The sequence below is a fragment of the Carcharodon carcharias genome, chromosome 9 (assembly GCF_017639515.1).
Source record: "Carcharodon carcharias isolate sCarCar2 chromosome 9, sCarCar2.pri, whole genome shotgun sequence".
In the NCBI taxonomy this organism is placed as follows: Eukaryota; Metazoa; Chordata; class Chondrichthyes; order Lamniformes; family Lamnidae; genus Carcharodon; species Carcharodon carcharias.
The window spans coordinates 34,110,218-34,123,204 of NC_054475.1; the positions used below are offsets into that span (position 1 = coordinate 34,110,218).

At 42.3% G+C, this 12,987-nt stretch overlaps 1 protein-coding gene across 4 annotated transcripts in view; it reads left to right on the forward strand.

Annotated features, from left to right (window-relative positions):
• Positions 1-1,714: 1,714 nt before the first annotated feature.
• Positions 1,715-12,987, forward strand: part of itpr3 (inositol 1,4,5-trisphosphate receptor, type 3) — a 312,431-nt gene continuing 301,158 nt past the window's right edge. For 3 of the 4 annotated variants that reach the window (XM_041195917.1, XM_041195916.1, XM_041195915.1), the window contains exon 1: positions 1,715-2,047. In XM_041195917.1, the coding sequence (XP_041051851.1) occupies positions 1,959-2,047 (89 nt within the window). In that variant the 5' untranslated portion in view covers positions 1,715-1,958. The remainder of the gene's footprint in view (positions 2,048-12,987) is intronic. The other variant, XM_041195910.1, reaches the window with a different exon arrangement.

Genomic DNA, 12,987 nt, shown 5'->3' on the forward strand with positions numbered 1-12,987 from the left:
AGTAGGAGAACGCATGAGGCCCAGTAGGAGAACGCATGAGGCCCAGTAGGAGAACGCATGAGGCCCAGTCAGACAACGCATGAGGCCCAGTCAGACAACGCATGAGGCCCAGTACAAGAACGCATGAGGCCCAGTCAGACAACGCATGAGGCCCAGTACAAGAACGCATGAGGCCCAGGAGAACGCAGGAGGCCCAGTAGGAGAACGCATGAGGCCCAGTAGGAGAACGCATGAGGCCCAGTACGAGAACACACGTGGCCCAGTAGGAGAACGCATGAGGCCCAGTACGAGAACACACGTGGCCCAGTACGAGAACGCATGAGGCCCAGTACGAGAACACATGAGGCCCAGGAGAACGCATGAGGCCCAGTTGAAGAACGCATGAGGCCCAGTACGAGAACGCATGAGGCCCAGTTGAAGAACGCATGAGGCCCAGTACGAGAACACACGTGGCCCAGTACGAGAACGCATGAGGCCCAGTACGAGAACACACGTGGCCCAGTACGAGAACACACGTGGCCCAGTACGAGAACACACGTGGCCCAGTACGAGAACACACGTGGCCCAGTACGAGAACACACGTGGCCCAGTACGAGAACGCATGAGGCCCAGTACGAGAACGCATGAGGCCCATTACGAGAACGCATGAGGCCCATTACGAGAACGCATGAGGCCCAGTTGAAGAACGCATGAGGCCCAGTACGAGAACGCATGAGGCCCAGTACGAGAACGCATGAGGCCCAGTACAGGAACGCATGAGGCCCAGTACGAGAACGCATGAGGCCCTGTAGGAGAACGCATGAGGCCCTGTAGGAGAACACATGAGTCCCAAGTGAAGAACGTATGAGGCCCAGTTGAAGAATGCATGAGCAAAAATTAAGCCTTGAGTTCCTGAAAGAGTGATTCTCCAAAGGAAGATGTATGTATGAATTTCCAACAGGATTTAGATAACATTTTAGATAAGTTTAAATATTTTGGGGAGTTATTTAAGTTGTGTTTTTTTGTACTAGGCTAACTGTATACACATTCAAAGAATCCATTTTTCAGAATGATTTGATCTGTGTCTCTCTGACCCTTGCCAGTTCCTTATCGACAGTCGTCGGAGAAAGGAAGAGCAATTTGATTGCTTGGTTTCCTGTGGATTGCTGGTTGGTAATTTATAGTGTTTCTTATCCCTCCGTTGGTTAATGATTGGTAGCTTGGGGACCAACATTTTCAGGTAGGCGGTTACTTTCGCTGACTCCAGGTCTGCTTCGTTTATTACAACAATTAATTGAAGGTTTATGGTTCGAAGCAGAAGTAAAACCACACGAAAGTTTCGTTAAGCTCGCTCTTCTAAACATTTTTCTGAGTGAGAATTACCCAACAGCATAATTGTGTCTAAACCGGATTGTGGCGTTTAAGGACGATAATCCTTTAGTTTTAAATGTTGACTTTTATTGAGAACGTCACCGGCTCTGCTTGCTTTCCAATATTTTTTTACACGGAAGCCTCTAGCGTTTCTTTACTTTCCGTGATCTCTGACCAGAGTCACACACGCATTTTCGAGTTCCAGCACCCGCAGTTTTTTGCTTTTATCATACACACATTAGGGTGGGTTTTTTTGGTTTTGCTTTGGGTTACAAAGGGGCGTTACTGCTCGGTGATAAGAAGTTTGCATCAGATACTGTAAAACTTCCTGTATTATTTTCTCCTTTTCTATTGGATGCAGGTGGCCACATTGCCGGAGGAGCGCTCATGCAAATATTTGCTGCTCAGTTCTGATCTCTGTCTTTCATACTGTATATTGACAGTGCGGTTGGAGAGTGGATCGAAGCGCACGGCAACACCGATCTCTTACTGAACTTCCTGCGAAACTTCTTTTTTTGGTTATTTAGCAACTCATGAATTCCCCGCGTGGGCTGATATAAACCTTTCAACTAAAGGACCGAGCGCGTCTGCTCAGATAGGAGAGCGCAATGTCTGAAATGTCAAGTTTTCTGCATGTTGGGGATATTGTCTCCCTGTACGCGGAGGGCTCGGTGAATGGCTTCATTAGTACCTTGGGGTAAGAGATCATTGACTCGCATGTGCTCATGCACCGAGAAGCTTTACTCTTTCCCGGCTATATCCGTACACTTTTCCAAACCTTCAAGCAAACATATATGTTAATTACATATGTGCAAGTTCAACAGATATGTAGGCAAGGCAAAAAAACTTTTAGCTCTACTGGGTCCTAACTTCCGTCAGGTTTGCCACGAAACTTAGTGCCAACTGAGTTGAAACTTAATGTTATGATAAAACAGGTTGTTGTAGGGTGATTGTTTATCGATTTTGAATTAGTGTCACTTTACATGTATTTTCTGCTGTGCAGTTAAGGCCTAGGGCCAATATGGGTGCTCTATCCAGCTCTACCCCCCCCCCCAAACCAGCTTATATTTCACCTCTTTTGTTGAAGAGTCATGCCGACTCGAAACGTTAACTGTGTTCCTCTCCGCAGATGCTGCCAGACCTGCTGAGCTTTTCCAGATATTTTTGTTTTGTAACATTATTGGACCTGATTTTCAGATTTGCTTTGAAACAGTGTAATCAAAAGCACTTCTCGCGGCTGCTTGTTAGGACTGCCTCATGTAACTTTCCTAATGTTCTTTGTGTAGCACTTTGGATGTTCCAGGACACAAGCAGGCGTTGTTAAATTCCTGCTCCTTTAAATCTATTCTGATCTGCTTATTTTCTTGAATTTTCCACTCTTGTTCATCTGAGCTATGCATTGCCCTTCCCATACCCCCTGAAACACATGGTACCATTGTGAATCGCGATGGTTTGTGGAGGCTGTACAGTGGCAAGCCCTATCCTTTGGAGTAGTGGTGATTTAAAGGGGCACTCCCTCCAAGAAAAGGAGTTTTGGTTTCTGTTGGAAGATGAATCACATGTTTCTTTCATCATAATGACCCCACATGCAAGGGGTTCAATATGATTTATATTGTTAGTGGTTTACGTACAAAGATGCTGCTCCTTCAGGTGCCGTGTTTTGCTATGCCGGCGATCATGGCTCTCCAGCTTTCATGGCCTTTGATAATGGCCAACGTTTATGGTGTTGCTTCTTAAGCTGTCAGTCTATTTTCTCTTTTGTCTCACTCTTGCTTCACTACGCTCAATTTTGCCAGTCACTACCAGATGTCCTGGTTCTACTCTCCTTAAGTATGAGCCCAAGGAATTTTAGTTGTGTCTTGGTGATCATTTCTAAAAATTCTTCTTGCGTGCCTGCTTTCCTCAAAACTCTATTAGTTGTGTGTGTACTTACTAGCTTTTTAAAAGAATATTTTATTTCATGAAAACTTACCTGTCCTGCATTAGATGCAATGGCAATTGCAAGAAGCTGTCTTTTTGCAGGACAAAATGGTGGAAATTGTAAGAATTTGATCCACTATAGTTAGAGTATTAAACTAAGATATTGGGGGTGTCTAGATATTATAATTTACTATTTATAGATAAGCAATCGATAGTAACGGATTGCATGGTAATTTGCTTGTAGTAATGCACAATTTTTTTGACAGATAGCTTGGCACTTTTAAAGTAAAGAGAAAAAAGACTTGCTAGACAGTGCCTGTCATGACCTAAGGATGTCCCAAAGTGCTTTAAAAAGTGTTGTCACTGTTGTAGGAATTGTGGGAGACAATTTGTTGCACAGCAAAGTCCCGTGAACAGTACTGTGCTAATGACCAGATAACCCATTTTAGTGTTTTAATACTTAGTATTTTGGTTTGAAACACGAGGGATTATACATAAACTACATGCTGATGTTTAATATGAGTCCTGGTCAAAAGAAACATAAATTATAAGCTTCCACACAAGAGATAATTAACAAAGAACGCACATTGAATTGGAGATAGCCTTTAAGCTGGGTTGGAAATTGGTTGGGAGGTAGGAGGCCGAGAGTAGAGCTAAATGTACATACAGCACTGATTGGCAGGATGTGACAGGTGTTTTCCCCAGTGATATGTTTTGACACCTTAACTTTTCATCACCTTTATTACTGGCTTGGATGAAGGAACAGAGATTTGACTATCCAAGTTGGCAGAGTACACAAAGTTAGGAGTAAGTAGCACATATGCCCTTCTTTATATTTACTAGCTGGTCTCTAGCTGTTGCCTGACCTGCTGAGTATATTCAGCATTTTCTGTTTATATTTCCAATTTCCAGCAACTGCAGTATTTTGCTTTTGTAGCAATCTGGAGCATGGCAAGGGCACTAAGACGTAGCTTCGACATGACCTGAATTTTTTTAAAGCTATTGGAGCCTTATGATGAAATTATCTCAATTGACACATCTGATGACCTTTAGGGGATATTTGCAGAAGCAAGTTGCTGTAGATTGGCTGTTTGTCAATCCTGATATCTACCCTTGAGGAGAGGCTAGGTAGATTAGAAAATTAGCAGAAAATAACTGTCAGCTTATTCAAACATTGAAACATAGCATCTGAACTGCTGCATTTAAAAATGTACCATGAGTGCCTGATGCTAAACAGATTATTCTGCAGATTGATGATTGGGTAGTTAGGTCAATCTAAATGAACAAGCAGCTGGAAGTTTCAAACCAATGAGTCATGTGATTTTTAGCTGGTTATCTCTATAAGAACTTTGGGGCCTTTAAGCCCTGTCTCTTGCAACCAAACCAGCTGGCATCTAAATTTCTGGCCTTAGATGAATGGTATCTTTGTGGGAATATAATGTGCATTTCATAGCAGGCCACCAAAAACTATCTTCAATGAGTTACTGTGCCTGACAGTATAAGAAAGTGAATTAATTATAGTTAATATTACAATTGGTCTCGAGAACCCTGTATTCATTAATGTTAATTCAGCTTCCTGAACATATAGAACCATGAACCAATTTGAATCTGCTTTTCAGATAGGAGAAAAAAGTTAAAAAGAAAATGAAAGCTCCATAGTGTGGAATAAATGTTTCAATTGTCCACATTGGCGCACTCCACTTGTGTCATCATGTACCAAAAATGGTCTGAGTCATTGGTCATGAATGCAGGGTTCATTGAATTACTTATAATTAGGTTCTGATCAAATACAGAAGTATACAAGACATTTATTGCAGAAAGCGAAAAATAAATGTAAAGCTGCCTCATATATGCATTTAAACAGTTTTAATGGAAAGGAACTAACAGAATTCACTGCGCAGCCATTGATTTTCTGATGTAGTGTTTATTTTGGAATCATAGAAACTCTATAGTGCAGAAGGATGCTATTCAGCCCATTGAGTCTGCACTGGCTCTCTGAAAGAGCATTCTACGTCGTTCCACTCTGCTGCCTTATCCCCGTGACCTTGCACATTCTTTTCAGATAGCAATCCTTTCCCCATCTGATTACCTCAATCGAACCTGCCTCCTCTACCATGTCAAGAAGTCCATTCCAGACTCCAACCACCTTCTGGGTGAAACATTTTTTCCTCACATCACTATTACTCCTTTTGACAATTATTTTGAATCGGTGCCCTCTAGTGGGAACGGTTTCTCACTATTTACCCTGTCCATACCCCTCAGGATCCTGGATACCTCTATCAAGTCTCCTCTCAGCCTTCTTTTCTCCAAGTAAAACAGTCACAACCTCTCCAATCTACCCTCATAGCTACAGTTCTTCGTCCTTGGAATCATTCTTGTGAATCTCCACTATACTCTCTAATGCCTTCACATCCTATGTTTGCTTTTCTTTTAGCTTGGAGTATTTCCAAAGTAAGTTCATCAGAGGCAGTGGCATAGTGGTATTGTCACTGAACTAGTACTCCAGGGACTCAGGTTCAAATCCCACCAAAGAAGATGGTGACATTTGAATTCAAAAAATCTGGAATTAAAACCATTGTTGTAAAAACACATCTGGTTCATGAATGCCCTTTAGGGAAGGCAATCAGCCATCCTTACCTGGTCTGACCTATATGTGACTCCAGACCCACAACAATGTGGTTGACTCTTAAATAGCCTAGCAAGCAACTCAGTTCTCAAGGGCAATTAGGGGTGAGCAACAAATGCTGGCCCAGCTAGTGACTCCCACATCCCATGAGTAATAAAAAAAAAATCTTTAATCTTACATAAAAAGACCTTCACACCATTACCTTTTGTTTCCTGTCCCTGAGCCAATTTTGAATCCAACCTGCCACCTTCCCCTGTATCTCATGAGATATAACTTTCCTGACTTGTCTGCCATGTGGGACCTTGACAAATGTCATACTGAAATCCATGTAGATAACATCCACTGCATTACCCTCATCAATCCTCCTTGTTACTTCCTCAAAAAATTCTATTAAGTTAGTAAGACACGATCTTCTCCTAACAAAACCATGCTGACTATCCCTGATCAATCCATGTCTTTCTAAGTGACAGTTTATCCTGGCTCTCATAATTGATTCCAATAATTTGCCCACCACCAAAATCAGACTAACTGGCCTATAATTTTCTGGCCTATCCCTCACACCCGTTTTAAATATTGGTACAACGTTCGCAGACCTCCAATCCTCTGGAACCTCAAATGTATCTATTGAGGATTGGAAAATGATCCTCAGAGCATCCACCATTTCCTTCCTGGCTTCCTTCAACAGCCTGGATTAAATCCACCTGGCCCTGGTGATTTATCCACCTTCAAGGATGCCAGTCCCTCCAGTACTTCCTCTCAATATGCTTATTGTATCTAATAGTTCACTGTCCTCCTCTTTAAATACAATTTCTGCATTATTCCTCTCCTTAGTGAAAACAGAGACAAAGTAGTTGTTGAGAACCCTGTCCTGCATCAATCCACAAGTTACCACGTACTACGTACAATGCTGATAGACCCTATCTTTTCCTTAGTTATTCTCTTGCTCTTAATATACTGGTAAACATCTTAGATTCCTTTGATTTTATCTGTCAATAATTTTTCATATCCTCTCTTTGCTTTCCTAATTTCCATTTTTACTTCATCCCTGTACTTTATGCTCCTCTAGGCTTTCTACAGTATTAAGTCTTTCATGACTGTCATAAGCTTTCTTTTTCTGCTTTGTATTGGCCTGTATGCTTCTGGATAACCAGGGAGCTCTAGATTTGGCAGTACCACCCTTTTTCTTTGTGGGGACATGCCTACACTGTTCACGTAGAATCTCGCCTTTGAATGCCTCCCACTGATTTGACACAGTTTTTCCTTCTAATAGCTGTATCCAGTCCACTCTCTCTAGCTCACCTCTCAGCTTTGTAACATTTGTCTTCCCTCAATTTAGAACTTTTATTCCTGTTCTTTGTCCTTTTCCATAATGATGCTAATTCTAACTATATTATGGTCACTATGTCCAAAATGGTCCCCCACTGCTACTTCATCCACTTGCCCAGCTTCATTTCCTAAGACTAAATCTAGAATTGTGCCCTCTCATTGGGCTTGTTACCTGCTGGCTAAAAAAAGCTCTCTTGAATGCAGTTCAAGAAATTTGAGCCATCTGTGCCCTTCACACTGTTCATATCCCAATTGATATTAGGGTAGTTGAAGTCCCCGATGATTACTGTCCTGTTGTTTTTGCACTCAGAAATCTGTCTACATATTTTCTCTAACTCCCTTCCACTATTTGGGGGTCTATAGTACACTCCTAGCAGTGTGGCTGCCCCTTTTTATTCATTCATGGGACATGGGCTTCGCTGGCTAGACCAGCATTTATTGCCCATCCCTAATTGCATGTTCCCTAATTGGTTGTTCAGAGGGCATTTTTAAGAGCCAAGCACATTGCTGTGGGTCTAGAGTCACACGTAGGCCAGACCAGGTAAGGACAGCAGATTTCCTTCCCTAAAGGGCAGTAGTGAACCAGACAGGTTTTTACAACAATTGACAATGGTTTCATGTCATCATTAGACTTTTAATTCCAGATATTCATTGAATTCAAAGTCCACTGGATTCAAACCCAGGTCCCCAGAGCATTACCCTGGGTCTCTGGAGTACTAGCCCAGTGACAATACCACAGTGCCACCGCCTCTGAGCTCAAGCCATATTGCCTCACTTGATGCTTCATTTAGTATACCATCCCTGCTGACAGCTGTAATTGATTCTTTAACCAATAATGCTATACCCCCACCTTTTTTATCCTCCTCCCTATCCTGCCTGAAAACTCTGTCAAGGGATGTTGAGTTGCCATCTTTGCCCCTTCTTAAACCAAGTTTCTGTTACAGTGATATCATGCTGCCAGTGTCTTTGCCCTCAGCTCATCGGTTTTATTTACTTTGCTCCTTACATTTACATATATACCTTTTAACACTGCCAAGTTCCTGTGCTGTACACATTTTAACCAGTGTTGGCTCTGTCTTTCAGAGTCACTCACTGATTCTCCATCTCCCATTCCCTGCTCTGAATTTTCCCTCAGGTTCGCATCCCATTGCTAACACATTTTAAAAAGCCCCCAACAGCACCAGCAAATCTCCCTGCGAGGATATTCATCTCAGCTCTGTTCAGGTGTAGATCGTCCGGCTTGTACAGATCCCACCTTCCCCAGAACTGGTCCCAATGCTTCAGAAATCTAATGCCCTCCCTCCTACACCAGCTCTCCAGCCACATGTTTTTTATTGCTCAGTTCCCTTATTTCTATACTCGCTTGCATGTGGGACTGGGAGTAATCCTGAGATTACAGCTTTAGAGGTCCTGCGTTTCAGCCTCCTTCCTAGCTCCCTAAAATCTGCTTTCAGGACCTCATCCCCTTTCCTACCCAAATCATTCATACCAACATGGACCACGGCCTTTGGCTGATCACCCGCCCCCAGAAGAATGTCCTGCAGCTGCTCCATGATATCCTTGATCCTGGCACCAGGGAAGCAACATACTATCTTGGATTCACATCTAGGGCTACAGAAACGCCTGTCTGTTCCCCTAACTAACAAATCCCCAATTACTACTGCTCATCCTCTCTTCTTTCTCCTCTCCTGTACAGCAGAGCTGCCTGTGGTGCCGCAAACTTGGCTTTGACTGCACTCCAAGGGACCAATGCCCTTACCAGTATCCAAAACAGAAAACCAGTTGGTGAGCAGGATCCCAGGGGACTCCTGCACTATCTGCCTAGTTCTGTTGGACTGCCTGGCTCTCACCCACTCTCTTTCTGCCTTCTAAGCTGCTAAGCTGCGGTGTGACCACATCTCTGAATGTGCTATCCACATAGCTTTCAGCCTCCTGGATGCGCCACAGTGACTCCAGCTGCCACTCAAATTCTGAAACCCGGAGCTCAAGGTTCTGCAGCTGGCGACACTTCCTGCACATGTGGTCATCCAGGACACTGGTAGCGTCCACAACTTCCCACATATCACAAGACACGCATTCCACACGACTGAGCTATCCTGCCATGGCTTCAATTTACTTCCCTTGCATTAACCTTATTTTACTTTGGTTTACTTGTATAACTTTATTTTACCTAGCCTTGTCTTAACTTTACTCCCCTATTGCTTGTGTTTCTTAAATGTAAGTAGCCCATTCTTTTAAAAAGACTGTTTTTCTAATTCTCAGCTACTTCATGACATTCCCTAACAGCAGTTTCTCACCAATGAACTTATGTTTCCCCTATGTTAGGTGCTAGGGGCTGCTGACTGCCTGGCTTGGGATCCTCCTCACACTCTAGGTGCTGCTGATTGCTGGCTCAGGGTCCTCCTCTCACACTCTTCTAGGTGCTGCTGATTGCTGGCTCAGGGTCCTCCTCTCGCACCCTTCTAGGTGCTGCTGATTGCTGGCTCAGGGTCTTCCTCTCGCACTTTCCTCTAAGTGCTGCTGACTGCCTGTTCCAGGGTCCTGTAAGGCAGCCTGCAATTCTGGGTAGTATCTATTTATAGAGGTTTAAGGATTTGAATTAAGTATCTTTCCATTTGCAAATGTTAGGCCTTCAAACTACAATTATTTAAAAAAGTAAAATAATGTTGGTTTCTATTTATGGCATTGCTGTTAAAAGTCTAATACTGAGCTTTATATACTAGGTAGGGTCAAGCTCCATCATTATTCTGCATTGGATTGGCTGGTACCTGCAATTGCAGCAAGATGACTAAAATCAGTGTCAGTATCCTTGGACCAGGGAGCTAAAGCGGGAAGGGGGAGGGAGGGCAGCAGAATTGGGGGAGGGAGAGAGAAGGAGAGGGGGAATTGGAAGGTGGGGCAGAGGAAAGGAGGGAACAAAAGGATGGGAAGGAGAGACAGGGAGGAAGAGAGAGAGAAGGAAGGGAGGGTGATGGGGTAGAGAGAGGGATGAAAGGAGGGAAATTCCAGGGTTTTCACAATTTTGCTGTTACTCTTTGATTCCAGCTGGAAAGTACACGTCTTGACATTAGGTAAGGATAAAATTGGGCACATAAAGAGCTGAATTTTCCCGGCTAATTGGTGATGGTTTAGGCATTGGGAGGGAACATCAGGCGGGTGCCCAATTGAGTCACTTAAGTGGTCAATTAAGGGATACTTCCTGCCTCTGTGGGCATTTTTCCCACATCTGGAAGGCCTGTTATTTTATGGGGAACAGCCAGCCAGGACTAATGCAAGAGTATTAGGTGTCCGAGGTAAATCTTCAGTTTTGAAAAAGGAGAATATTACAATACTCATTGTACATTCTTATTGTTCTACACTTTTGATAGGATATGTACTAAAAGAAATGCACATTATATTGCACAAATGGCTCATATAATGTGTTTCTGCAACAGTTACTAGACAGTTTCATGTGCAATTTACACCAGCAATAATCATTGCGATAGAGTGAGCTAGATTAAATTATGTTCTTCTATATTATTTACTGGCTTGCAGTTTTGGACTAGCCATGTAGATGTACAAATTTGTAAAACAGTTGCATAAACAAAATGGAGGCATATACCATGAAATTTTGGGAAAGTGCAATGTAAATACGTTGAAATTTATATGTATATCAGTTTATGTGGATGTGTATCAGTGGATCTAGACCTTTCATTCTCGCTGCTGGAGCCTGTTTGTTTACTTATGTAGTTTCATGAATAGTTCATTCAGTTTTTTGCCATCCTCCAAATTTTGCTGCTCTTGGTGACCACCTAGTCTGCCTAGTGGTTGCACCAGCCCTGCAGCCAGCCAGTGGATTCTGTGGGGTGGAGGTTCTCCTTTATGGGCACTCCATGCTCCACAGAGATCCCCCCCCACTTTTCGGTGGCAAAGGCTAACCTAGCGACAACGATTTTCCTCAACCACACTTACCAGCTCCCTGAAGGTGCCTTGGCATTGAAGTGCCTTGTTCCTGGTGTTGGAGCTTCAGTGCTGGCCATCATTAATGGTGGTGCTGCTGAGCCGTCGGCTCTCTAATTGGGCTAGCCACTATTGGGGATGTCTCTCTATCCTTAATTTGTTGCCCCTCGGTCGTCTAAAGTGGGTTTGGCTCCCAGTGTCAGTTCCAGCGGCAGGACTTTGCAGTCATTCACAAAATTTAGCCGAAGTAGTTTTCTGATGCTCAGTGTCTGGGTTCACACGAGGGACTGTTCATTCTCTGGTACAACCTGGAGTACAGGTTTTACACCATCTCCAAAATAAGCAAGGAGAGGGAAAATGGGGATTTAAAAAGAATCATTATTAATGTACGAGTTTCAGTTCTTTTGTTGATTGTATGTAATCTCTTGACAAATGTATTCTCTCTTGCTGAAATATTTACATATAAGATGACAAAAATTTGATTACTTTGTGTAATTTAGGTGCAAATAGATTATGAGGTAAATTTAATAGACTTAAGCATTCCCCTTTTGCTTTTCGTATTGTTATAATTGCTCTAGCTGTCCCAAACTGTGCAAGTTTAAATGACTTGTGGCATTAGAAAACACCTCAATCTTGCACATTAGAAATCTATTGCAACTGAAAGCTGTACTTTTGATACAACAAAATTAATGAATAAATTAATTAGAATTTAGAAGGAATGTAAAATAAAAGCTCTTTGAAACTTCTCAAAGAGGACATGAGTAAAATTTATAAAATATCTAAAATACACAATGATTTCCTATCTACGATTGTGAGATTTAATGGTATTGTTCCATTGCATTCCTTTTGCCTGCAGCTAAAAGTGTATAAATATGGCCAAAAGTTGCATTCTTCATTTGGTATATCAGAACATATTTGTGGCTATCTAGAAACCATTCACATTATAATTTTGTTTTGGTCACCTTCTGGCTTGTTTTCTTTGCTTTAATGTGATTTTAAAGAATACTGCGTAAAACCCTGTAATTTATATACCTTGAATTGAATTGGCACAAAGTGTGTCACCTTGTGTGTTCAGCATGGGGGGTTTGGAGATTAGTGCATGAAGCAACAATCACAACCAGTTTTTAGTTATGATTCACCTTTGGTGGAGATGAGGTGCTAAAAAGGCACTAGAAACATTGAATATGTTTGTATGAATGCCAAAGAGCCAACACTAGGCTGAAAGCTGGAGCCCTTAATTTCTTAAAGACTGAGGAACAGAATGTGGACGTTTTTGGACCATGAGCTTGTAACTAGAGGGACAGGTATATAAAATTAAATTAGCTGCAGGCAAGACTTTTTAAAAGAGGAGTAGTTCCATCCTACTGAATATTGAACATAGAGTTTAGTGAAACTAATTAGTGCTGTTCTGTTTAAGAGTAGACTGAGAATCGCAAAGGGAATTACAGAAAAAGCTGACTGAAGGTCTTGTGGACATAGTGGCTCCTGAGATACCGAAATAATGTTATTAACTATTGTTCCAGGAAAAGCAAAACTGATACCAAAATAACAGAATTAATAGCTTATGAGAAAACGTTTTTCAACCAACTCAAGTTTGTCCTATTAGTATTCTGGTTACCCAGTCAAGGATCTAACAGTCCCTTAAATGTTCCTGAAGTCTGCATGTCTTATTTTTCTTGGCTGGTTACCTCATTTCTTCTGTTACCTGCTCAGAATTTAATTCTAAATCTAAATAGGATGTATGATCGGTGACATTCCTGGAGTTTTACTTACTTAATTTATCTTCGGAGGTGGGGGTCACAGGGGCGATGGTCTTGGGAGAAAAG